The sequence below is a fragment of the Leiobunum rupestre genome, chromosome 10 (assembly GCF_980474605.1).
Source record: "Leiobunum rupestre chromosome 10, qqLeiRupe1.1.hap1, whole genome shotgun sequence".
NCBI lineage: Eukaryota > Metazoa > Arthropoda > Arachnida > Opiliones > Sclerosomatidae > Leiobunum > Leiobunum rupestre.
The window spans coordinates 15,219,485-15,246,176 of NC_143393.1; the positions used below are offsets into that span (position 1 = coordinate 15,219,485).

At 38.1% G+C, this 26,692-nt stretch overlaps 2 protein-coding genes across 2 annotated transcripts; both read right to left on the reverse strand.

The window, feature by feature from the left end:
• Window positions 1-1,989: 1,989 nt before the first annotated feature.
• LOC149924822 (uncharacterized) lies at window positions 1,990-25,851 on the reverse strand. The gene is made up of 3 exons (XM_090160827.1): window positions 25,804-25,851; window positions 13,377-13,406; window positions 1,990-2,725 (listed from the first exon to the last, which is right to left on the reverse strand). Exon 3 carries the CDS (start codon window positions 2,716-2,718, stop codon window positions 2,143-2,145), a length of 576 nt encoding a protein of 191 aa, XP_090016953.1. The 5' UTR covers window positions 2,719-2,725; window positions 13,377-13,406; window positions 25,804-25,851; the 3' UTR covers window positions 1,990-2,142.
• Window positions 20,626-25,816, reverse strand: LOC149924823 (uncharacterized). Its single transcript, XM_090160826.1, has 2 exons — window positions 25,755-25,816; window positions 20,626-21,523 (listed from the first exon to the last, which is right to left on the reverse strand). The coding sequence occupies exon 2, from the start codon at window positions 21,514-21,516 to the stop codon at window positions 20,902-20,904; it is 615 nt and encodes a 204-aa protein (XP_090016952.1). The 5' UTR covers window positions 21,517-21,523; window positions 25,755-25,816; the 3' UTR covers window positions 20,626-20,901.
• Window positions 25,852-26,692: the final 841 nt, after the last annotated feature.

Consider the following 26,692-nt stretch of genomic DNA (forward strand, 5'->3'; position numbering starts at 1 on the left):
AGCAGGTCGTACTTTGGATCGTATCCTGAAAGAGGAATTGAGAATCACACTTCGGAAATTTTTGCTATAAACAAGCATTGCGCTACGCTCATCTTAATGATATTAGAGACGTTATAATCTGTTCTGGTTCTAAATCTGCGCTTGCAATGATCCCCGGAATCAGCTCAGACGCTCAAGCGTCATTATTTCGGTCACTATATATACCAATTATTGAAGAAAAAATTATCTGTTACGGTGCCCATAACATGTGGGTGTTCAGTGAAATGTCATTGCTGACCGCTGTGAAAATGTTAATCTAGTCACTCGTCTTCCCTAAGTAACGGAGTTTCTTCCACCCACAAAAACCTGTTTGAAAGCGCCTACTACATAGTTGATCACTGACGTTTGTGGCTCATAGAGAAGGACTCCCTCATTTCCAGCCTCAACTTTGATGGAATCCCCACCAATAAAGGTCTCATTAATATTGGTCTACGATAATCAATCATTTGTACTAGTTGTACCGAGGGGTTGGACATTTGGGGTAGGTACATTTGTTCGAATTTCAATCGTCCAAACGATGGATTAAATGTTCGAATTTCATTCGTCCGAACCGCCGAAATAACCAATGTTTCAATTGTTCGAATTGAACAAATTGTTTGTTTCATTCGTCCGAATCGGTAGCATCACTTGTCTGAATTCTGTCGCTAAATTAGTATTTCTTATTGCTGTTTTTTTTTAGTGCAAGAATAAAAAATAAAAAACTACATTGTAAATATCGTTGTTTGTTAGTAAGTGGGAATTGCGTTGAATGTTGTGGATATTTAAGGTTAGGTTAGGTTAGGTTAGGTTAGGTTAGGTTAGGTTCACGTTAATGTTACTATTTCCTTATATTAACAATATTTAAAAAAACAACCAATTCCCAATGTTCGAAAAAACGGACAAACGATTATTCGAACAAATGAAATTCGCCAGTAAAGTTAACATCAATTGAACGACTAAATCAACAACAAAAGTTGTGATAACTTTTTCGGGCAAATGAAATACGTTTTCGGACTTACGATCCTGTTTTCCGGCATTCGAACAAATGATAATTCGGACATTTGTACCAAGGTTCGGACGAATGAAATTCGAACAAATGTACCCAAATCGGACATTTGCCTGTTTTGTGTACGGGATTTTTGAATTTTTTAAAAATCCAGGATTTTTTTATGGATTTGTCATACACAGTCTATGGGAGCAAAATTCTTGGATTTTGTATTCGTGGATTTTTCCCAAATTTTATACGGGATTTGGCCAAATGTCCGACCCCTCGAGAGTCGAGACTCGAGTTGTACATTTGCTTTAGTGTAGTCTGTGGATTATCTAATTTTTGCTTGTGATAGTAGTCAACACAATCGTCTAAGGCTTACTCATTCTTCGGTAATTTGTAGTTACGCTATAAAATAATTAGAAAATAAAATAAAAAATATTAGTTACGCTGTAAATGGTGTAATGAAAGCCAATCAGATCTAGGAAATTCCAGTGGTATCAGTCATCTGGGATATTTTTCGTGGTGTCAAAATCTTTTAACTGTAAAAAGGATGTTAAACGTCTAATTGCGATTTACGTGAAGGGTTGTTGTTGTTTTTGAAGCCACTTATATATTTTTAATTTTATGTTTTCGTAATAACTTGATTTCGTTTTCTTCTTTTAACGATAATCATTGAAGACGTCATTTGTCATAAGCGCCAAAAATACAGTTTATATTTAAAAAACTGATGACTCTACACTAATTTAAATTTTAAAACGAAAAATATTTTCCCTGCTCGAAAAATATTAACTCAATATAATAAAATATGTTTATGTGCTACATGTAAAAGAGTTAAATATGTAAAATATACGTTATTTTCAAATGGACTTAAACTGAAGTAAATTAATATTATATTTTATTTATAGCCGTTAGTGTCTTTTAGTGGTGAAATCATTTACTTTCATTTAAATTTAAATTGTTTTAATTATGGAGATGCACGGAGAACAATTATTTTAAATGTGAACATTTACAAAAATATGAACGAATTTGATAATATTAAAACAAAGCGTTATACTTCGGCGAATAGGTCTTCCATCCGAGAAACTGAAATTTGTCCATTGAACCACTTGAAGCCGTGATAATTCACGATAAACTTAAACGTTGTTGACGTCCCTGACGTATTGTTGACGTGGGTAAGCTGAGAAACCCAACGTCTCAACTGGTAGATTTGTCGGTGGTGTGTACCCCTCCGCGCGGAGTCTTTGCGCTGCGTGGTACATGGTAACTAATCCGACAATTCCGATGACCAGAAATGCGAGCCCTACACAAGCGAGGGAAAATGGAACCACTCGAAAGACAGTGGCGGATTGGTCGTCGCTGTCGTAATGACCGAGGTATCGGGCCTTGATGTAAAAGGTCAGGGCCGCTCCCAATAGTACCACGCTCAATGCTACCAGCAGTTTCAAGCAACGGACCATTATGATCGTTCTTCGCGAGATTCCTTGGTTGCCTGCCACTACGGGAACCAGCGGGAGCTCACCAGGGGGCGCTGAATATGGCTCCGTTGTAGCGAAGTATGCCGGAGCTGGCGTGGATGGTGGATATGGTTGCCCATTTCCGGGGTACCCAGCTGCTGTTATGGTCGAGACTTGTGGCGTGAAGGCGGCGTGGCACTTTTCATTTCCAACAGGTTGCGCCAAGTCTGAATTTTTGTTGGTCGGGTTCTCCATTAGAAAGCTGCATTGAAAGCAAAATCGTCACCATTCCCGTCTATTCCCATTCAATTACTTTCCATTCCCGCCCATTCCCGTTGAATTACTTTCCATTCCCGTTGAAATGAAATCTCTCGATCCATTCGATGTACTATAATACCAAATACATAATTGTGTAATTACTATACTCCATAAGTAACATAATGGAATATGTATTACTCTCAATGATTTATGTTAATTACTAGCTTTAATACCCGGCTTCGCCGGGGTCTTAGTTTTAATGAATTAGACCTGATTTGTAAGTAAGAAAGGTAACCGCTGTAGCAAAAACGCAACACGTGTAGCAAAAACAGTAGCAAAAACGCAACACGCTTAGCAAAAACGGTAGCAAAAACGCAACACGCTTAGCAAAAATGGTAGCAAAAACGCAACATGCTTAGCAAAAACGGTAGCAAAAACGTAACACGCGTAGCAAAAACGGTAGCAAAAACGCAACACGCTTAGCAAAAATGGTAGCAAAAACGCAACACGCTTAGCAAAAATGGTAGCAAAAACGCAACATGCTTAGCAAAAACGGTAGCAAAAACGCAACACGCTTAGCAAAAACGGTAGCAAAAACGCAACACGCTTAGCAAAAATGGTAGCAAAAACGCAACATGCTTAGCAAAAACGGTAGCAAAAACGTAACACGCGTAGCAAAACGTTCTGAGCTACTTAAAAATCCCAACAAAACCTCCCCTTCCACTGACTCTCCGTTTCGTATCTGTCCTGCCTTCCACAAGCCATTGTCTCCGTTACGAAGCAAAGGCTTGTGAAAGCTAGGACGGAGACGTTACGAAGAGCAGTGGGCACCTGGCCTAACTCCAATTCTACGAATTTCACACTAACCCGTTAAAAAGTGTAAAGGTCGGGACGGGCGCAGGAACTCAAGATAGGAGATAAAGGAAGCAAAGGGGTTAAAGTCGAGAAAAAATTGAAAGCCTTGAACAGCCGAAGTAATAGATAAGAGAAGCAACAAGGCGAAAGTCCAAAGTCGAGTGAAATAAAAATAAAATTGCATTAGATTAATAACCATGTCACGTATTTGGAATTAGGCGCGTTAAGTTGTAAATCAGGCCCTGAACATTGAGTTAAAATTTCAAAGCTCTAGAGCTAACCGTTATCGCGTTGTTAGGAACATGACATACAAATAAATAAATAAATAAATAAAAGGACAAACTTTAAGACTTATAGTTATAGATAGTCTGCAGGCCCAACAAGATACAAATTATGGGGGCCCGTACTGCTTAGGAGCCTATGCTGCCCGGGGCGTGACGGGTCTTTACAATCCAATTACCCTTTTCCTGGTTTCTACACCAAAAATAATTATCTCTAGTAAGAAGAGAGAGACTGCAAAGTCCGTGCAGATACATGTTGGGACTCGGGGAAAATTATGCCTAACTGCAATTTTCAAGGGGGGCTGCTGTTGAAGGGCCAGCCGATGGACCCCTATTTTACCGGGCCCCTAAAAAGCACGCTCCCGGGCCGTTTTTTCGCCCTGCATGGCCCGGCATATCTAGCCCTGTTTTGTGAGAGATGTCCTGTCCGACGGTCAAACGTGGCGCCTTCTAGTTTAGTCTTGGATAAATAAAGTGAGGGAGCAGCGATCGGGTGGCAATTTCGGTTTCAACTGTCGGTTAAGAGCCGGTGGAGCCCCGCCCTTGGAATCGGGGTTATTTACACCTCCGTGTCATCCGGAACAAAAAAGGAAGAAATACCTGAACATGAAAACTAATAATCACCGGGCGTGTTAAAATAAAAATAAAATTCTACAGTGAATGGTTTATCACGGCGATGGATGTAATTTTATTTATTTTCGAACGATGATTAGCTTTGAGGTGAAGTTGTAATGGGATTGGTGATTCAAAAAATTTAAACTTTTTAGGAATATTGGAGCTCGTATGTCATTATGATCCTCTTCTCAACGAGCATTTGAAAAATAGTGCAACAATCACCAATTCGAAATTTTCATGAAATTTGTGGACTATAATAAAAAACAGGAGAAGTCCTTTCAAAATTAGTTCTTGAAACGCTTGCAAATGGAAATATCCCAATAAGTGACTACAAGGATAAGATATAATGACTCAAATATGAGCGTAGCATATAAGGGAGCTCAAGTTCGAATTTTTGAAATTTATCCCCTAACTAGAGATTGGCGTTTGAATAACAAATTATCCAATTATTTATTTTTATTTATAACCGACAATTATCCAAAACATATTCGAAAAACCCATTATTTTTGCATGTTAAATCGTTGTTTATTCGTATAAAATGTTCATAAATAAACAGTTAACCAAAGGTTTTATGATTAATCGAAATTTTGCCGGTTAATTTATTGGTTCCGCCGATCTCTACCCCTAACCATCTTCTTACCTTGTGCATTCCACAGTTTGAATCTTTGTGGAGTTCACGCATCAGAATGTTGTCTTGAAGTAATAAATTTTATTGGTGTTGCACAGAAGCTGTTTAATATATTCAGTCCACAAAGGTGGGAAATTTTAAAACGAAACACTGACTGTTCTCTTCATTCTAGGTACAATACACGTTGGTCTGCTCGAATCGATAGTGTGAAAGCATTTGGGCAAAATCTTCCCTCATCTACTAAAGAAGTCAGTCGACATTGTGCTCGAGTTAACTGCAGACACTCGATCATATTTGAATGATATAAATAAATATATGGAGTCGTTTGAATGACTCCGCAGATCGGCTCCGGCTCCGGCTTTTTAGGAAGCCGAGTTTTGACTCCGGCTCCGGCTCCGACACATCTTACACACACTAATTACTGTTTTAAGCGCATGTATATATTATGATAACACTATAATTTTTACTGTGAAACAGTACACGATTGTGTTTCAAAAGCTAATCAAAGCGTTAAATAAACTTCACAACATCATCATTCATCAATACTAATAAAAATATTTTATTTTATTTTTACACAAGATAGATAACAAAGTTACCAGTGGAGTGTACCACTACTACTGCTAGGACTTAAATAATTAGTATTTACCAAGTTATCAGTGGTGATTTTTCGACCCCCCCCTCTCCCATTGGTGAGATGTCGTGAGATTAGGCTCGACCCCCTCCCTCCCCCTAATAGCACGTGAGATTTTTCAAAGTGTGTATTTTTAGTGTAAATACGTTAATCTGTGTTTGATTGCGTTGGATTTATTTAAAAAAAACGTAATTTGCTTAATTATTTATATTTAAGACAAGTTAAGATTAGCATTTTAGAACGTAGTTTAGAATCACAGTGAGAAAATCGAACAATAACATACTTAAATTTTAAGTATTAAGGAACTACTAAAATTCGTAAATGAATATTCATTCTAATTCAGTCCACGGGGACTCATGTGTGGTCTCAAGAGTGACTACTGGAACCAACATGTCCATGTGATTTTCAGTAAAATCATTTCCTCCTTCAACCTCGCTCTGATTTATCCACTTTAAACCGTTGTCGCTTGTACACAGAAGCTCAGTAACTCGGCGTGCCACAATCCGTGAAGATCACACTTTACACGCTGGTGCAGGTGGTGCTCTGTGGACCGCACGGCGGTGCTCTGCAGCTCTTGTGACGGATGAAAAGTAGATACCGCATGTACTGCAGCATCTCTTTTTCAGATCACCACGTACACTTGGGCAATAGAAGTCATAGGGCATGCTGATGAAGGTGTGTAAGGGTTGAATTACTTAATTTAACCCAGTTTATTGCAATTTTACACTTTTTCTTGCGGAAAAAATTACGTGATATTTGCCGAACCTCTCCCCCCCTCTCCTCCACGTGAGATTGGACGAGATTCAGCTCGACCCCCTCCCTCCCCTAAACGCCCCACGTAATTTATGGACGCTCCCAAAGCTTAGACATATAAAATTACCATAAAAGTATTGGAGCCGGCTCCTGGTGCCGGTTTGAAACACTTGGAGCCGGAGCCGCGACTCCAGATCCGAGTCCGGTCTTCACCGGAGCCGACTGGAGCCGATAGGGTTTAAGTCGGGGCCGGAGCCGTATTGGAGCCGGAGCTGGAGCCGAAGCCGGCTCCGGAGCCGGAGCCATGCGGAGCACTACTCGTGATGGCATCAGTTTGGTTCCAAATTATTTCTGCCATCTAGGAGCAACAAACACAGCATCCCACACAAGGAGAACGCAACTCGTCAAAAGTCGTGCATTTTTTTGTGTACAATTTTCATTGGTTAGACGCTTTAGTGCCTGCTGCTGACGGAAGAAGAAAATTCCGAAATTGTCTTCCTCCCCGCCCGTAAAACGTTCAGCGTAAAGGTTCGTCCAATGAAATTTGTACACAACACTGCGTTAGCGTGTTTAAAGGCTAGCTGCGTTCTACTTGTGTTGGTTGCTCCTAGCTGCCATAAACTACTGAAGCACGGTTTTACAAGTCAGAAATATTACCATCGTAATCTGTCAAATCTTGATAGTCTATTAACAGATTTTAGTAGATGAATGCAAGCTAGTTGTTGTAAATTTAAGATTGAATCAACAAGCGCCAATGAAAGCAGCTTATTTATTGAATCAACAAGCGCCAATGAAAACAGCTTATTTATTGAATCAACAAGCGCCAATGAAAGCAGCTTATTTATTCAAGTTAAAGTGTTCAATATTCTTTTAGACAGTCTTATTGGTAACATGAAAATGCGATTTAAACAGATGAAGAAAATAAATAATATATTCAGTGTGTTATGGTTATTTCACGACTTAAATTAAATAGATATCGAAGAAAATGAAAGGAAACTACAAAACAAATATACAAGTGAGCAGATGTCTGGAGAATTAGTACATTCAAAATCGATATTTGATGTAAATATTCAAGAAAAATATATTTCGTCTATGCTCACTGAAATATTTGTTACTGATTTAAGGCTGTTTTGTACACTATCAGCTAGGAGCAACAAACACAACACCCCACACAAGGAGAACGCAACCCGTCAAAAGTCGTGGATTTTCTTGCGTACATTTTTCATTGGCTAGACGGTTTAGCGCCTGCTGCCGTCGGAAGGGGAAAATTGGGAAATTGTCTCCCCCCCGCCCGTAAAAAGTTCAGCGTAAAGGCTCGTGACACTCGTCCAATGAAATTCGTACACAACCCTTCGTTAGCGTGTTTAAAGGCTAGCTGCGTTCTCCTTGTGTTTGTTGCTCCTAGCTATCAGTGACCGTGACTCAAGCAAAATGATCTTTTAGTCACTTATCAAGAATTAAAAATGTGTTATAGTCAACAATGGACCAGAAGTAATAGATCTGTTTGCAATCATAAGACTCGCAAAGCGTAGCTTTGAATGTGACCTACTACAGACGGCCCTGATAGTCAGTCATAGAGCGATTGCGTAATCGGAAATTTTTATAATTGTCAATTTTAGGTTCTGATTCAAAAATATATAATGGTTTTCCACAGTAATTTTTTTTTGTAGAAATGTTACTTCATTAGGCTTTGCCTAATCTTTAAAAATTCTGGCGATTTCGTTACCTGACAGTTCCAAAGACTAGTAGCAAATCGTGGAGAGTTGTCAGTCGATAATCCCGGTATAATTTATACGGTCGTTGTCGAAACAGACTATAGCGTTGGAAGAATAGGAAGTGCCACACTTATGTTTGTTATGTTATAACTTATTTTGGTAACGCATTCGGTTATGTCACTGGAAAACATAGGTCAACGCCAAGAGCTGGGCTCGAGCTCGTCTCACTGAATTCGTATATGCGCTTACGGTTGGTCTTGGGCTCACCTTGGTCTCACCAATTATGGGCCGGGTCTCGGGCTTGAGCTCACAATCTAAATTTCCCTGCCGATGTGAGGTCTCGAGCTCAGTAGATTTAAAACCTACAAACCGTCTCGAGTTCGGACTCACTGTAGTTTTAAATATACGGGCAGTCTCGGGCTCGCGCTCACTATATTTACAAATCGACGAATGGTCTCGGGCTCGGGCTCAGGCTCACTATATAGTCCAAGAGCCCATGACAAAATAAGCGTGTGATAAGGTACACGATGGGTCAAGGTATTTTTTAATTAGGTTAGTGATTTGTAACAAAGAACTGTTTGTCTTACGGGTCAAGGTGGGGGCTTTCCGGAAATACGAACCACGTGACCTATGCTGGAAAATGACATCAATATAACCATAAGTCTATAATATTGTTCCATAAGTTTTGTCACTTTGGGGAAAATTTTACTGAGAGCTAGTAACGGAGTGACGTCATCACAAGAAGAAAATCTCCCCCTAGCGAGGCGATGTCAAAGGCTAAGTGTGACACAAAACCGCGACGGAGTCCATAATGCAGTCTGTCTTGTGAATAGCTCTCAGTAAAGCTTTTGCATGTGAAGAATAGGAAGTGTCACACTTATGTAATAATATTATACACTTATGATATAACGAATTGTTGTAGGTGGTGAGATTGGAAAATTCCGGCTATATTCCTACAATCATATCCTAAAGCTGCTTCCACTAATGTTTTCAATCTTTCAACTATGAAGGAACGAAATGGTCGGATTTTGCATATATAGTTTTTATGTTTATTTAACGGTGAAATTTGTAATTGATCCATCGTATATAGTTAATTTGCTGTTTAAATAGCGCTTGTTGAAATACCCAACAAGTGTTTCCTTTTAACCAGGTAGCTTTTTTCACAGGTTAAAAGTTTACATTATTTCAACAAGCACTATATAAACAGTGAATGCGGGTCCTGGATCTCGGAAATATTACTTCTTGGCGATTTCTTTGATGATGTTTTATTTAGTCGCCTATTCTCAATGGAAATTCGATATAATTTATTCACACATAATAACAAAATATAAAACACTTAAATATATTAAACTGTCATTGCTTATTCCAATTGGATATTGGTTTGTAACCCAGCCACCTGAATTAATTGCTTTAAAAGTCGCTTGATGAGTTAGGCCTAAGGTGGTGCCTTGGGTATTATTATTATTATTTGATAGGGGTAAAATACTGGAAAATAAAGGTAGTTAGTTATGTTTATTGTTATTATTAACGTAGAGATGAGCTATAACAAATAAAACACGAATATTCAATCCTTAATCGCGAAAAGCACTAAAGAAGATTAACGGCCGAGTTCAAAGTAGCAGGATACGTAACCCATCTTTTAATGTAATGGAATATCTTCCAAAGCTATCCAGTAAAATTAAATGTAGCGCGGAAAAAATTACCCAACTCGTAAAATTAATTACTGACGAAAATATGACCGTAACTCGTGATCACTTACATATTACTTAATTATTGTTCTATTATCGTTGACGAAACAACCAACTTCAAAACTCGTTGCCGTTGTAGGTAGGTTTTTGGGTAATGAGTTGCGAAAGGTCGGATTTGGAAGATTTTCCAAATGCAAATGCTACGTTATTAGTTAATAAAGTCCACAACCTGTTGACGAAAAATGAAGTACCAATGGAAAAAAAATTTGGCTTTGCGTCCGGTAATCGAGTGTAACAAGGAGAGTACCCGTGGTGTTTATTGCCGATTTTGTTCAAAGTCGGGCGTAATCTAGACCAATATGAGATATGCAATTTCTCAAAAGGAGACGTTGCACTACCCATTCGATTTGCCATGGCAACCGAAAATATTTTTGATCACTTAAAACAAAAAAATCTCCATTTAAAAAAGCATGGCATTTTCTCGGTTACGAATTTTTTTTTAATTTTAAAATCACGAAATGGGTAATTTGGACCACATTTAGGTTAATTTCAACACGGACTTTACTATAAGGGGGCGGTTTTGGGCTGTAGCTTCCCCAATGCTTTTCGCCCGGTTCTATGATTGTCTGTTTGTCGGGAGGGTCGCAAAAAGGGGAAAAACACTTTTTTAGATCTTCAAGGTCAGTTCGATGAAAAATTAAATGGTAACCAGTTAGTTCACGCTATTGAGAAAACGAATATACTAATTTTGTTAGTAATTTTAAAAATTTATGTTTTGTTAATTTAGACGAGGTAAATCAAGTGTTATTTTACTAGCTTTTAGAATTAATTAGTAGATCAAATATGGTTAAAAAAACAGTGTATGTATTCTTTGTGCTGTAATAAGGACAATTCAATTAAGCCTAGGTCAAATTCTAGTAGTAAAATTCGGTATTTTCCATATGACGGAACGACCTTGAATAAACTATTTTGAGGTACTGCTAACTTTTTTCCACCCCGCTGAGTTGGCCGCAAACGGAATGTGGTCTGACTACAGAAATAGATTGATAAACCGTCCCCTTATAGTAAAGTCCGTGATTTCAACAAGTTTGGGTAAATTGGAACATTTTTGGGGTAAAATAAGGAAAAAATCTTATTTTTGTTTTAAGTGGTCAAAAACATTTTCGGTTGCCATGGCAAATCGAATGGGTAGTGCAACGTCTCCTTTTGGGAAATTTCATATCTCTTATAGGTCTACATTACGCTCGACTTTGAACAAAATCGGTAATAAACACCTCGGGTAGTCTCCTGGTAAGAGCGCGCCCTTTTTACCCTAAAACGCTTTATTCGCCTGATTCGAAGATGAGATTTATACTCTGGCCCATAGATTATTCCCTAGTCCCGGACTATTGGGACTACTCTTTCTACTTCTGCCCAAAGAGCTAGAGATAATAAACGGATAAAAGCGTCTGCTTATCCTGAATTTATTTACTATTACGGCCACCTGGAAAAACATTTTTTACCACGATTCTAACTATTAGCTACCACGGAGTCGGAGTAAAATGACGTCATAAGGTCGCTTTTCTTACGGTAGTGTGAAATCACAGATCAGGCGAAAAGAAAAAACCCAACACTGCCTTTTGAAATTTCATTAATTCCTGAAAATCGAAACCAGACAAAACTTAGTTCCCTCGCCAGACACGGTGGCTGTCGCTAAAGGCAGTTGTGATCAGTGGCGGCGCTAGGGGGTAGGCCAGGTAGGCTACTGCCTACCTTAAAATTTTGAGGGGCCCAAAAATCACCCTATATTAAGGGGCCCCAAATTGATCTAGAAAGGGTCTCAAAATTGTCCCAAGAGATAAAATTATTTATAAATAACAATGAAACAATTGTCGATAATGTAATTCGAAATTTTAGGTATCTGCTAGTAAATAAAACCAGTTCTGTTATATTTGGACTCGTTTTACTGTTGTTAGAACTTTTTTGGTCGTCATGTACATCACTACTTTATTTTATTGAAGCATTTCGTTGAGAAAAGGGGGGTCCCGGGTCGGGGGCCCATTTACTTGGTTTGCCTACCCTCGCGAAAATTCCTGGCGCCGCCACTGGTTGTGATCATTATATCATTTTTTTAATTGCCTCTGTCGAAAATCCACTTTTCAAAAATACACACTTTTATCTCGTAAAATAATGTCTTCTCTATAAAAAAAAACCCCCCCTCGTATCTCTCTAAAATGAAATATACGTTTTCACCACCCAAAGCCGCTATTTTAACCCCCCTTCCGTTAGTACGTTTTGATCGAGGGGTCGAATACAAAATTTAGAAAAAAATCCACAAATCCAAGAATTTCGTTCCCTTAGACTTTGTATGTCAGATCCACAATAAAAAATCCAAAATCCCGTACACAAAAGAGATAAAAACAAACTTATCTCTATTAAAATAATGTATATTCTATAAAATAAAACCTAATATATCTCTAAAATAGATTACATTTGGTATCCACCCATAGTACTGGTCCCGTTAGGATGTTGGGATACCTAAAACATTATGCGAAATGAGTAAATCGTGGTACACTCGCTTCGTTGCTATATGCAAAGTGACCAACTGAAATAGTACTAATTTCAATTTCGTGTATCCTACTGTACCACAAACGGAAAATAACGATAGAAAACGTTAATTTTTAAAAATTAATATCTCAGCGAATTTTCGTTTCAGAAAAATAATTTTGACACATAAATGTTCAGTAGCGTATAAAGTTTCGAACAAACATACATTTAAAAAAACCGTCGTGCGGTGCTGTGTTGGAATTCACTCAATTTTGGGATGATTGGGAATTGTGAAAACTACTTTTGGAGAAATGGGATAAATTAATTTTCAAATGGCATTGGGAGAAATGGGAACCTTCTAAACATCGTATTTTAAAAATTAATATTACGGTGGAAAAGTAAATAAATAATAAATAACAGGTGCTCCAAAAATAATCTATGTAGATATCGATGACTAAAGTGTGATTTAAAATGAGTTTTATAAATTAATTAAAGGTCTAAATTGGAAATGTGCTCTGAACAGATTTTAATAGCAAACAAAATTAAACAATTTTCACCCATTTAGGGTTATGAGTTAGTTTGTAGTATTATGTAAAAAAATAACGTTTCTACCAACACCCAAATGGCAAGGAAACTAAACCAAAAAGACCTTTGTTATTTAGGCCTGTTTTTCGGGCGAAATTAACTTGGGGCTATTTGACTGTTTTCGGCAAAAAACCCTCTGATATTTTCACCCGAAAACTAATCAAAATAGTGTCGGACTACTTTCATCCTAAAAACAGTTCAAAATAATCGCAGGCTAATTTCGTCAAAATAGACACTTTGAGAAACATGTTTATCCCGCATAAATAGATTTCTACCGCCGTACATAGTTTTCCCTCTTTAATAACTCTCAATTATAACGAAAAAATTGACACTGCATGCAAAGGCTAAAATTTGCGATTTTTAAAATGATGGGCTTACTTCGAGGACGGACGGAGCGAACACCACAGCCTCCGCGAACGACTGCGCAGATCCGTTTCCACGCGGAGGCTGCAAATTCTCAGTATCGGACTTCTCGGAAGCCAAACAATTTCCTTTTACTCTCGTGATATTTATTTATTCGATGGATCCACCCAACTACTACGATACGTTTTACCATAAGTGTGTAATATTGTTACATAAGTGTGGCACTTCCTATTATTCACATGCAAAAATTTTACTGAGCGCTATTCACGAGAGAGACGGCATTACGGGCTTCGTCGCGGTTTTGCGTCCGCTTGCTGATACCATTTTCAGACGATAATAAAACAAGCCGAATTCAGTTTATTTTAAGCCAAGAATTAATACGATTGAAGCTAGAACCCCAGCTTAAAAATTAACTTTAAATGCTACGTCTGAATAGGGTATAACGCGTCACACGTAGCCTTTGACAGCGCCTCGCTAGGGGAAGATTTTATTCTTGTGATGACGTAAATTCGTTAATAGCTCTCAGTAAAATATTCCCCAAAGTGAAAAACTTATGGAACAATATTATAGACTTATGGCTTTACTCAGTGGCGGACTGGCCATAGAGTGAACCTGCCCGATGGCATGGGTGGGCCCCACGGACCGTTCATGAAGTGGGCCCCTCAAACATGATAGCGTTATAGTTGTTAAAGCCGGGGCCCTTTGTCTTCTGGCAGCCCAAAATATTAGACCCAGTCCACCACTGGTTTTACTAAAACATGGATTGAATATTCATGGCATCATTACAATCTGTCAGGATACAAGGTAGGATGCTTGCATTTCACGCGGGAGACTTGGGTTCTAAACCGGGTGTCTACAGCGAACATTTTTATTACTATAGGCTTCGAAATTAAAAAAGATAGCGCCATCTACTTTAATACCTGTGAACTAAATGTGTGAGGAAATAGCGGAAGAAACTACATCCACTTGAAAGTTAATAGAAAAAACTGGTGATTCTAACCTCTCACAGTCTAAATATTCGCGAATCACGTCAGAGTACCTCTTTTTGATCTAAGTTAATTATAACACTTACTTCAAAGAGCAAAATAGAAAGAGAAAACGGAGATTTAAGGCTCGAAAATTTCTAGCTTGAAGGCTGTGGCGCATAAAGCATTTTCAGCATGCCATATACTTTTTAAGTGCACGTAACCATGGACTACAAAACGTAAGGACGGTTCGCAGGCTCTTCAGAGTTTCTTTTAAAAGTCGACCCCCTTTTTACCCCTCCGCGACTGAAGGTAGCCGAGTCAAAACGGAAAAAGGTACTGCCATCTTTCAGTGGCAAAAATATATATTTTTTTAAGTCGAGACAAATAGTCGAGTTCTAACGGTTTTTTTAGGCTGGCTTTCTTTAAAATTGAGTTACAATATAAATTCAAATTTTGGAAATCATCATCTAAAAGGAGATCAAACAATTAATGTATGGTTAAAGACTAAATTGCGCAGTTTATTATACTTTAAATCAATGTTACCTAAGCGTTAAGATGGCCTTTTATAACATTGCTACGGGTAAAATAAATTTAAAATATACAAACTTTACAAAGCGAACTAAGCCTTGGTTTAAACATTCACTTGCAACAGTTAATTCATCGTTTTTACTCTTCTTTTTTTCGGGTGATATTGATAACAAAGCTTCAAATGTATGGGACGAAAAATTCATTATTTAAAAAAAATACTCCGTGAAATAACTTGAATCGCCGCAGTTAAATTAAGGCATGGACTAAGGGGATACATTTTTCAAACGTTTCTCAACTTGTTTTCCTTTCCCTTCCAACGATTTCATCCCCTTGACTCAGTTTGTCGTCTTTACGTTTTGTTAGTCCATGACGTAACTACCACAACTAAGTTTTATACATGTTAAAATTGTGTAATACCATAAGAAGTATAATATAAGTAGGAACGTCAATATTGTGCTGGTATAATTATTAACAAAAGTCCACCTGCCAAGTCACTTAATATAAATAAAATATGAAATGGAATTTTCGAATGTCACGGAATAACCAATGTTTTTACATACCACGTCTCACCACATCAAGGGCGTATTTAAGGGGGGGTTGGGGGCCAATAAAAAAAAATTGGGAGCAAAATCAAGCAGAAATTTCCGGTTTCCGGAACGCCATCTTGTGTTGACTAAATCGGAATTCGGATATAAGTGGCGGTTATTATTAAAAAATCCTGCCATATTGGCCCCTCAGTTTTAGATTAATTTTAACTATTCTAGGAAAGTATATGTTTAATATTATATAATTATATATATTATACTAATTACGAACTTAGTACGTATAAAAATAAGTACTTACATTTATAACCACACTATATATGATAACTGTGAATAAATATTCCGGGATATTTACTACGACGACCACGTGTATTATTTTTGAAAACTGCCCCTAAAAAATATGCCCCCAAAATGACGTGAATCCGCGATCGCGCGTTTTTCCCAATAGGGGGCAATAGGGGTCAGGTGTTAGCGCTATTGGACGGGTTTTTCGCATAGAGTCATGTCCTGGATTTATCATTATTTGGCCCATGATTGCAGCTACTACCAGAGATCGTAAAATCGCTTACGAGCAAAACAGATTGCCAGCCCCTAGACCAACGGACCACGGCATGTTGTTTCTGAGATGTAAAGTTTCGTGTCTAACCCATTGAAGCTTACTCAATAACTCTGGTCAGCTAAAACATATCCTTCTGAATATTTTCCCAAATATGTCTATTCTGTAGTTTACGTTTAAATGTTTGAAAACCATTTTTTTTAAATTTCGCGCTTATATATCTTATGACTATAACTCAGCCGAGATAGTATCGCCATCTGACGGGTGCAAAAGGGTCGTCGCTATAGGAAAAACCATTTTTTGGCGCCCTCTCCATTGCATTTCCGTAAATTAACAATATCTGTGCTTTTTACATTTGCCTAATAACAAAATATTTTTCTATTTAATAAATAATAATAATAACCAGCTAGGCTAATACCCAAGGCACCACTTTAGGCCTAAGTCATCAAGCGACTTTAAAAGCCATTAATTCAGGTGGCTATATTTTAATTTATATAATAAAGATAACGATGAATTGTTCAAGGAATCGTAACGACTAAGCCACATTTTGAATAACACTTTTTAATACATCTTGAACAAGCGAAACTCTTTCCAAAAAAGGTTTAGAAATCCGGATCTTGCGTAATACCACCTCTTTGTTGAATTTATTTATCTCAAAGTGAAAATTATCATAAATAATAATGTAATCGGGTATTTCAGTACGGGGGATTGGATAAAGGGGTGCAAAACGTCACATCTTTTAAAAGTAAAACCCACACGCGTGAGATCGCGCCAAGAACATCTTAGTTTAAACGTTTGGTTCGGCATGGTTTACGACCCAGACATATCTGACATTTTGCAAACAATTTAACGAATCTACTTGAAGACGAGTCGTTAGCAATAAGACAGCGAATGGATTTTTTGCTCGACGTTGCGTCACCACATTTAGGGCCAATCTCGATGCCGCATTGCCTTTGAGGTGGATAGGTTTCATTACCCCTTAAAGATTAGAGTTAATTTAATGAAATTGCCCATCTCGGCCATCCGAATTAAAAGGCAATAAAAGTTGCTAGATGACCTGGGCCTGGGGTGGTGCCTTGGGTATTTGCATAGTTGATTATTATTATTTATTATTACGTTTTCGATCCAGCTTGGGTAAATATTAAATCTTCTAAGCTTTTTTAATCAGGTATTAAAATAGTAATTTAAATTTTACAATCAAAACGGCAATATTCGACTCTTCGTTGTTTATAAAGTTTGACTGATATTCTAGTGCAATATCCTGAAAACGTTTCATTATAGAACCGTAATTCTTTCAAACATTTTTCTTCAGTTTCAACCAAAGATCACGAGCTGTAGTTATTGACATATTTTTAAAAAAACCCCTGTATATTTCAGGCGTTTAAATATTCCTATAATGCAGAATCTCCTGATTCCACCAGGGAAATTAGACATGCTGGACTGATATGGAAGAATAAAAGTAAAAATAAATAAAGGAAGGTTCAATTACTGAAATCAGGAATCCATACCTCTACTTGGAATGCTTATCGCGGCAGATTTTCGTCTGGATGTGGCTGACGGGTTTTTTTTGACGTCACTATGTGAACTTAACAAACAACAACGTGAGAGGGGAGCGCGCGCCAAGGGGATTTTTTATCTCGTAGGCGGGGCCAAAGCAGTCAGAGTGATCTTATCACACGCGATACGGCAGGATAAGCATTCCTGCTGAAAATTATTCATTTCATAAAAATCAATATTTACAAGTTTCTTTAACGTGTTCCTTTTCCAAAATATTGGTTTAGGTAGGTTAAAATGGAGATCTTATACATTGTACGCTTTACTCAATAAGAATTTCACAATAATTCTGTTTAAGGAACAACCAAATAACAATATTGTCATTTCCTGTTGATTGCGACCTCCAGTGGCGACAATTCTTCAAAATAATCATTTGTATATCTGGCCTTTTTTGCATTTCAAAAAGTTGTATTTGTGTAGTATTTATAAATTATCACGTTTCCATTTCATCGGAATATGTGCTGGTAGAAAATGTCTTTGCATGAGATATATGAAGTATTTGTTGTTTCGGCTTCAATCGGTGGTGGTTGAGGGGCTTGAGTCCCAAGCGCTTATACTGGCGTCGTAGGACGGGGGTGAATCAAAGGCGGATGAGGATGCTACGTGATCGTGACAGTGAGGTGACGAGACACCGTGATGGTTGGAGTGGTTAGAAAACCCGTGGTGGTCGTTGTCACGCTGAAAAGATGAATCGTAGCTACTGTGGCTGTGAACCTGACCAATCCCTCCCGAAATAACTGGCTGTGGACCATCCAAGTTGCTGGTCACGTATTCGGCGTTTTGACTACTAGCAGCCACCCGGCATTTGGCGATTGTTATCGCGATACAAGAGAGAACGCAAAGTGATATTCCGACTGACAAGGCGATGGGGCCGATAATACGAGAGGGATTGGTTGGGCGAGGCCCTATCCAATGTGGGCCTACGTCAAAATTGTTCGCTGTCGCCAACATGATGATGCCCACTATCATAAAAAAGACGCCGAACATAACTAAACACAGTACGGAACAAAACTTGCCCTGGAGAGATTGGCCCTGTCGTGGCAATTGGTTCGCGGGGTGAAGATGAGGTTCAACGTAATAACCATCGGACACTGGTGGCGGTGCTGATGGCGACCGAGTGTTTTGTCCTGGTGGCGGCGCTGATGGCGACGGAATATTTTGCCCCGACGGAGACCAATGCGGATTTGACGAGAGATTGGAACTCTGTATTTGGGTTTGGAAAGCGAATCGTTTAGAGACATCTTTGTCGTACCTTCCGGCAGATTTGCCGTGGAATGTTTCCGTCATTTTCTGAGCCACAAATTGAAGCAGGGATCTTTCAGTTATTGACGAACTGTCCGTACACCTTTCACCATATATTTACGCCGCGCTTGCTTGCTAACATCGGGTGACATCAACATTAGTTGCTTCCCTGCAATGTTAGTGAGAGATGAAACGACTGACTTGTTAGTAGACCCGTTAACACTGATAGCAATGTGAGGTAGAAATTGGACACCCGTTTATTATAGACCTTTTATTTTTTCCCGCATTGAGGAAATATCTTGCGCCGAATTACATTACCACGTCTGATGACAATGTTTTCAAAATAATGAAGTACGGGAGACGGCCGGAGGGAGGGGAAGATACGAAGGGGAGAATTATACGAGTTTTATGTCTGAAGTCATCGGTTTATTCGTCTCGCATCATCCTAGAGACATTTTCAAGGCCAGACGCGGGATAATAAATTGAACATGGGGAAATGAATGAGAAGTTTATATGGAGATGGCAGTTCAGTTTATTTCTACTCCAATATCTAGGGACGCTCATTACAGTTCAGAAAGCTTAATCTTTTTAATCTTGATTAATCTTTTTAATCTTCATTAATCTTTTTAATCTTGATTAATCTTTTTAATCTTCATTAATCTTTTTAATCTTGATTAATCTTTTTAATATCGACTAATCTTTTTAATCTCGATTAATCTATTTAATCTCGATTAATCTATTTAATATCGATTAATCTTTTAATCTCGATTAATCTTTTTAATCTCGATTAATCTTTTTAATCTCGATTAATCTTTTTAAACTCGATTAATCTTTTTAATCTCGATTAATCTATTTAATCTCGATTAATCTTTTAATCTCGATTCATCTTTTTAATCTCGATTAATCTTTTTAATCTCGATTAATCTTTTAATCTCGATTCATCTTTTTAATCTCGATTAATCTTTTTAATCTCGATTAATCTTTTTAGACTCGATTCATCTTTTTAATCTCGATTAATCTTTTTAGACTCGATTAATCTTTTTAATCTCGATTAATCTTTTTAATCTTGATTAATCTTTTTAATCTCGATTAATCTTTTAATCTTGATTCATCTTTTTAATCTTGATTCATATTTTTAATCTCGATTAATCTTTTAATCTTGATTCATCTTTTTAATCTTGATTCATCTTTTTAATCTCGAGTAATCTTTTTAATCTTGGGGTGGCGGAGTGGCTAGCACTTTCACCTCGCAGCAAGAGGAGCCGGGTTCGATCCCAGCTTGTGGCACTGGGTGAAAACTCGGAACAACTCCTTCTGCGTAGAGTTTGCAAGTTCTCTCCCCACTGGTTTAAGGGGTTTTCCCCCGAGTTCTTCGGTTTCCCCTTCCATAAAAACTTGTTGAGGTTAACGGTAATAGTTAGTGTAGGGAGCTGTTGGCTCGAACGCGTGGCATGCAGGGCTTGTCACCACCCTCCTACGCATTATAACCCGGCCACCTGAATTAAAGGCTTCAAAAGTCGCTTGATGACTTGGGCCTAAGGTGGTGCCTTGGGTATTAGCCTAGCTGATTATCTTATCTTATCTTTATCTTGATTAATCTTTTTAATCTTCATTAATCTTTTCAAACAGTATTTAATCACAAGTTAGTCTGTTTAATCACGATCTAATATTTCAAGCTTTATTTAATCACGAGTTAATCTGTTTAATCACGATCTAATATATCATTCGTGATTTAATCGACTGAATCGTGCTTAAATCGATTTATTCGCGATCTAATTTTTTACAACGATTTAATATTTTATATATTTGTGGAATATATTTATTTTTAATCACGATTTATTCAGCTACTTAATCGTGAATCAATTGGCTTAATCATGATTTAATCCATTTAATAATTTACAAATTAAGATGGGTTTTACAGCCTCAGTGTCTTTAAGTGGCAAAATTAGTGACTTTTATTTAAATTTAAATAGATTTATTTGATAACTGCGATATATATAGTTCTGTTGATTGTCAACGCGAATATTTTGTTTATACAAATCGGGGAAAATACGAATCAATTTTAGAATAGTTATACCGCGGCGACTTGACTTGGTTGTTTCAAATCTGTCAGTGGAAACCGCTTGGAGCCGTGATAACTGACGATGAATTTAAACGTTGTTGACGCCTCGGACGTATTGCTGGCGTGGGTAAGCTGACGCTCCCTGGTTAATTGGTATATTTATAGTCGGTGTGGTGAGCGTCGTGTATCCCTGCACCCTGTGTCTTTGCTCGGTGCGGTACATGGCACCTACTCCTATAATTCCAATGAGTAGAAATGGGAGACCTATTCCAACGAAGGCTAAGGGAACCACTCGAAAGATTGTGGCGGAGTCATCGTCGGAATCGTAATCGCCGTTGTTTTGTGCCCTGATGTAAAAGCTCAGGGCCATGATCAAGAACGCCACACCCAGTGACAACAGCAGTTTCGAGCAACGGGCCATTATGATCGTTTTTCGTTGTACTCCTTGGTTGGCGGCCACGAAAGGAAACGTTGGGAGTGGCCCGGGGGGCGCTTGATATGGCCCCGTCGTAGCGAAGTATCCCGGAGGTGGCGCGGATGGCGGATATGGTGGTGGCCCATTTGCGGGATATCCGGCCGTTGCGATGGTCGAGACTTGTGGCGTGTTGGCGGCGTAGAGAGGCGGTAATGCACTCTGACCCTGGAAATTTTCATTCCCACCAGGTTGCGCCGCGTCGGATTTTTGACTGTTCGGGTTCTCCATTAGAAAGCTGCATTGAGAGCAAAATTGTTACCATTCGTATTAAAACAATTTACATTCCCGTCCCATTTACATAAAAGTATTTGTCTTCCAACTATTCCTATTCCATTGGCCGATTTTGGTAGATCACACTATTGGCAACTATGTCACTTTTGCTAGCAGTGATTGTAGGTAGTGATTAGGGAAAATACCTGCCATGTTTTTACAATCACCCTACAGCTGCTTCTGCTAGAGCGCTTACACCGTTTCGACTATGAGGGACCAAAGGTTTGGTCAGATTTTACATTTTAATACAGATTTATGGCCTAAATTTATAAGCAAGCCATCGTATAAAGTATCAGTTTCTTGAAGATCAATTCTGTTCTACTGGCATCCGAGTAACAAACAGCCATGATAACAGTGTTGTTGGCCATCGGCCAAGTCATCATGATTATATCACGCTAACAAAGTAACAATCTTCAAATTTGTACGAACTAAATCAAAAAATCGTCTTCTAACACGCGCCAATCATCTAGTTAAAAGAGTTGCCAGACATGTGAAATTCGTTGATCCAGCAGAAACATGGAAGTTAATACTACTGAACGGTGTTGTTAGAGTAAAGGCCCAAGCACACATACGGTTCGCAAGCGATTTCGCAAGCGACGTCACAGGCTCTTACTTTTACAAGCCTACGAGCGCGCGCTACAGAGGAATATAGCTTTTTCTAGCGCGCGTGCAAATCGCTCGTGCAGTAGCTAATAAACGTAAAGTCAACATTGAATGAAAACTATAACCACGCTACAGCGTTGAGAATCGTGACGTCATCAGTTGTGGAACGGGACGCTCCAGTGTTGAGATCGTGAGTTCAAAATTTTCTCTTGTGCCGACATTTTTATTGATCAGAAAATTGAATGAAAATCAAGCTCAACGCACTTTCAACGCTTCACTGTGACGCGTTGAATTTGTTGAGTAACCGTTGAGAATCGCGACGTTACTATTAACCTCTATAAGTTTTTATGGGAAGGGCAGTGGTGTAGTCGGGCCAGGGCGGGCCAGGGCGTCGCCCCGGTGCTTTTTTCAAAGGCAGGGCGCCGCCCCGCCTTGGTTTTTCCATTTTGCCAGGGCGCGCCCTGCCTCTTTTTTTCAACTTGCCAGGGCGCGCCTTGCTTCTATTTCATTAAATGAAAAGAGACTTAAAACGGTTTTAAAATTAACAATTTATTTATTTAAAAAATCCAACGTTTCGGAGGAACTGTTCCTCCTTCTTCAGGGATTTTTACAAGTCTGACAGTATAATGGTAAAACTTTGGGACGAAAAACTATTTATGCGCTTTATACATATAGTGGCTACTGTTCTATAGCCGCGAGCGTTTTTTCTCGAAGGCGAGTCGACCGTCGAAGGGTTATATGAGCAACGGGCTCGATATCCTCATTCGCGCGCGAGGCTACTATTGTCAATCTCTTCACCAAACCCCCACAAATGCTACCATAGATTGTCTTAAGTCCAATTAATTACTTCCAAATTATATTCCGATTGTGAAATTTCGGATTATATTAGTTTAATACGTTTATGGGTAAATAACACTTGTTTCTCATTTCAAAATGAGTATTATAAACAAATCGATGGCATGGCCATGGGTTCACCTTTAAGCCCATTATTATGTAATTCCTTTATGGATAATTTTTAATTACTTGCCCTCAGTTCGTCCCCCAAAAAACCTAAATGTTTTTTCCGATTTTATGACGATACCTTTTTCGTTTGGCCCCATAGCTTAGCTTGTCTTTCTGAGTTCCACAATCATTTAAACTTAATCAATCCAGCCATTCAATTTACCATAAAAACTGAACAAGACAGCGAACTGCCCTTCCTTGACATTCTTATACATAACAACCAGGCCACCCTCCAATTTGAAACATCAGTTTATCGTAAGCCTTGCAATGCCTTATCTTATTTACACGCGAAATCATGCCACCGTCCTTCCCAAAAAATAAGTGCTCTATCAACATTAATTCACCGCGCTTTCACCATTTCCTCAAATTCTTCCTTCCTCTCCTCCGAATTAAAATTAGTTAAATCCACAGCTTTATATCATTCTTTTTCGGAATCCCAAATAGATCACATAATAATGAAAATATCAAAAAAAATCTCTAATACCGTCTGTTTCCAAACAACTCTAGCTCCTGTAGTTTCAGAACGTAAAAAATCTTTCATCCCAGCATGTAACCCCTTTTATCCTGGCTTCTCTCAAAAACTAGCCAAAAATCTTAAATCAGTAGGTCTCGATCGTATTTATCTCCCACCACCCAAATTGTCAGCTTTATTATGTAATAACAAAGAACCAACTGCCCCCTCGACAAGGCCATTATTTATAAAATCTCCTGTGAATGTGGTGATTATTACATTGGGCAATGCCGTCGCCCATTTCATCAAAGGCTTAAAGAACACAAAAATATACACAACCCGTACAATAATTCTCCCCTTAGCGAACACCTTCGTGTTTTTGGCCATAATGCTAGGTGGGACTCAATAGACATACTATCTCAACCAAAATTTCATAAAACCCATTTTAATGTACGCGAATCCAGCGAAATTTAAAAAAATAAATCTGCGCAATGTTTAAACCGTGACGATGGTCCCTTTAACTTATCCACGTTATCTCCACGTTTTAAATGTTTTTATGGTCCTCACCCTCTCCCACACAACAAACCAATTCCTCCTCTCGCAGAATCCCCCATTCCGACAATAGTAGCCTCGCGCGCGAACGAAGATATCGAGCCCGTTGCTCATATAACCTTTCGACGGTCGACTCGCCTTCGAGAAAAAACGTTCGCGGCTATAGAACAGTAGCCACTATATGTATAAATCGCATAAATATTTTTTCGTCCCAAAGTTTTACCATTATACTGTCAGACTTGTAAAAATCCCTGAAGAAGGAGGAACAGTTCCTCCGAAACGTTGGATTTTTTAAATAAATAAATTGTTAATTTTAAAACCGTTTTAAGTCTCTTTTCACTTAGTTTTTAACAATCTGCTTCTCTTCACTTCTATCTATTTCATTAATCATTTTTCTCGAATAAAAGGGTGTGTGGATTTATTATATATTTTGCCCGCAGGAAAATACCATAACAATTTCAAATAGTTACCTACGTACGGTCAGCTTCGATCACGCTAAAAATCGAAGTTGGACGTACATTTATAGCGGCCGGTACAGCCAACTTCGATTACGCGCGAAATCGAAATTGGCCGTACCCAGGTATCGCCCCGGTTCTTTTTGTTTTAGGACTACACCACTGGGGAAGGGGAAACCAAAAATCTCGGGGGAAAACCCTATAACCAATGAGGAGAGAGCTTGCAAACTCAACGCAGAAGGAGTGGTTCCGAGTTTTCACCCGAAAAGTAGTTCAACAACTTTCAACGGTTCAACGCTGACTCCGTTGACTCAGTTGACTAGTTAATAAACGTCCCCTAATAAAGCTTTGTCTTGTGACGTAAGAGCAACATTTTATATATTTTTTTTATTCATTTTATTTTATAGAAAATCTTATTCATATCTCGACCGCGAAATAACGTAATTAAAAAAAAAAGTTGTTACGTTTTTAAAAGTTTCCAAGTAATAAAAATTTAATTTCTTAGGCTCTATAAGTATCGATAACAATGTCAAAAGTGTGACTTGAAACGTCAATTTTAAACAAATAAATTGGAAACGTTCAGTTTACAGATATTACGTTACTACCTTTTTAACAAAATAAAACAAACTCGAACCATTTATCTTCCGCCATTCCCGTAAAGAAAAGCATAAATTTAAAAATTGTTTTGAGTTGATTCGACAAGTTGAATATTTAAAAAAAAACTAAAGGGTAAATCAACAGAATGCTTAGAGCAAATTCGAGAATACTATCGTATCGTAGAATTATCTTCAAAAATAACTTTTTTACCAAACCGAAAGGCAAGAAAGCTGAACCAATAATGAGATACACCCTCACATTCAGCGTTCCATCTTAACAAACAAAGGCCTATTTTGACTTATTTTTCGTGCGAAACTAACATTGGGACTATTTTCGCCCGAAAAACCGGTTAAAATAGACATTTCGCGAAACTTGTTTATCGGGCAAAAACAGATTCCCATGGCCGTACATATATTGTATAGTTTCCCAGTTATCTCTCTTTTATATATCTCAATCATAACGAAAAAAGTAAAATAAACGTTCGTTTTTGATCCTAAAAGATTGATAAAAAATTAACATTACACGCAAAGGCTTACATTTTCGCTTTTTAGATGGGCTAACTTCAAGGTCGGCAGGAGCGAGTACCCTCGCCGAACGACTGCCGAATGACTTCTACGCGCAGATCCGTTTCCACGCGGAGGGCGGAAGTCCTCGGTCCCGGGCTGACTTCTTGGAATTCAAAATTTTCCTTCTAGTTCGCGATATTTATTTAATAGACGGAAACTGATCCATCCAACTATTACACAATATTTTGTAACTGTTTCGCGTTTTTTTGTTTGGGAATTGGGAATATTTTTGTAAGCGCGCGGTTTGATGGAGGATATTTTAATGGTTGCTAAGATGGAGAAGGATGATACGAAGCGGAAATCTATCCTAAAAGGTTAAAAACTAGCGTATTATCCGCTTGTGAAGCTGTGCTCCTATTTATTGAGCTTATTTAAATCAGTAAAATAAGACATTAACCTCAAAGAGTAGAATCTGAAATTTTTTCTAATAGTAAAATAGAACATTTACATCAAAGGAAAAATCTGAAATTTATTCGAAATAGTAAAATAGAACATTTACCTCAAAGATTAGAATCTTAAATTTATTCTGAATAGTAAAATAGAACATTTACCTCAAAGAGAATAATCTGAAATTTATGCGAAATAGTAAAATGGAAAAATAGAAAATTTACCTCAAAGAGAAGAATCTGAAATTTATTCGGAATAGTAAAATATAACATTTACCTCAAAGATTAGAATCTAAAATTTATTCGGAATAGTAAAATTGAACATTTACCTCAAAGAGAAGAATCTGTAATTATTCGAAATAGTAAAATATAACAACCATAATTATTTAAAAGAAAGCATGAACTTTCAAGTTTCTGGTGGATCAACGAATTTCACATTTATGCCACCAGGTTTAACAGAAGCTTGGAATGATTGGCGCTAGTTTCGTTAAAAACAAGTAGTAGAGCGTGTTAGCAGACGAT

What these genes read in the sequence shown, in the direction of transcription:
- LOC149924822 (XM_090160827.1), bottom strand. Translation starts at nt 2,718, where the DNA reads ATGGAGAACCCGACCAACAAAAATTCAGACTTGGCGCAACCTGTTGGA.
- LOC149924823 (XM_090160826.1), bottom strand. Translation starts at nt 21,516, where the DNA reads ATGGAGAACCCGAACAGTCAAAAATCCGACGCGGCGCAACCTGGTGGG.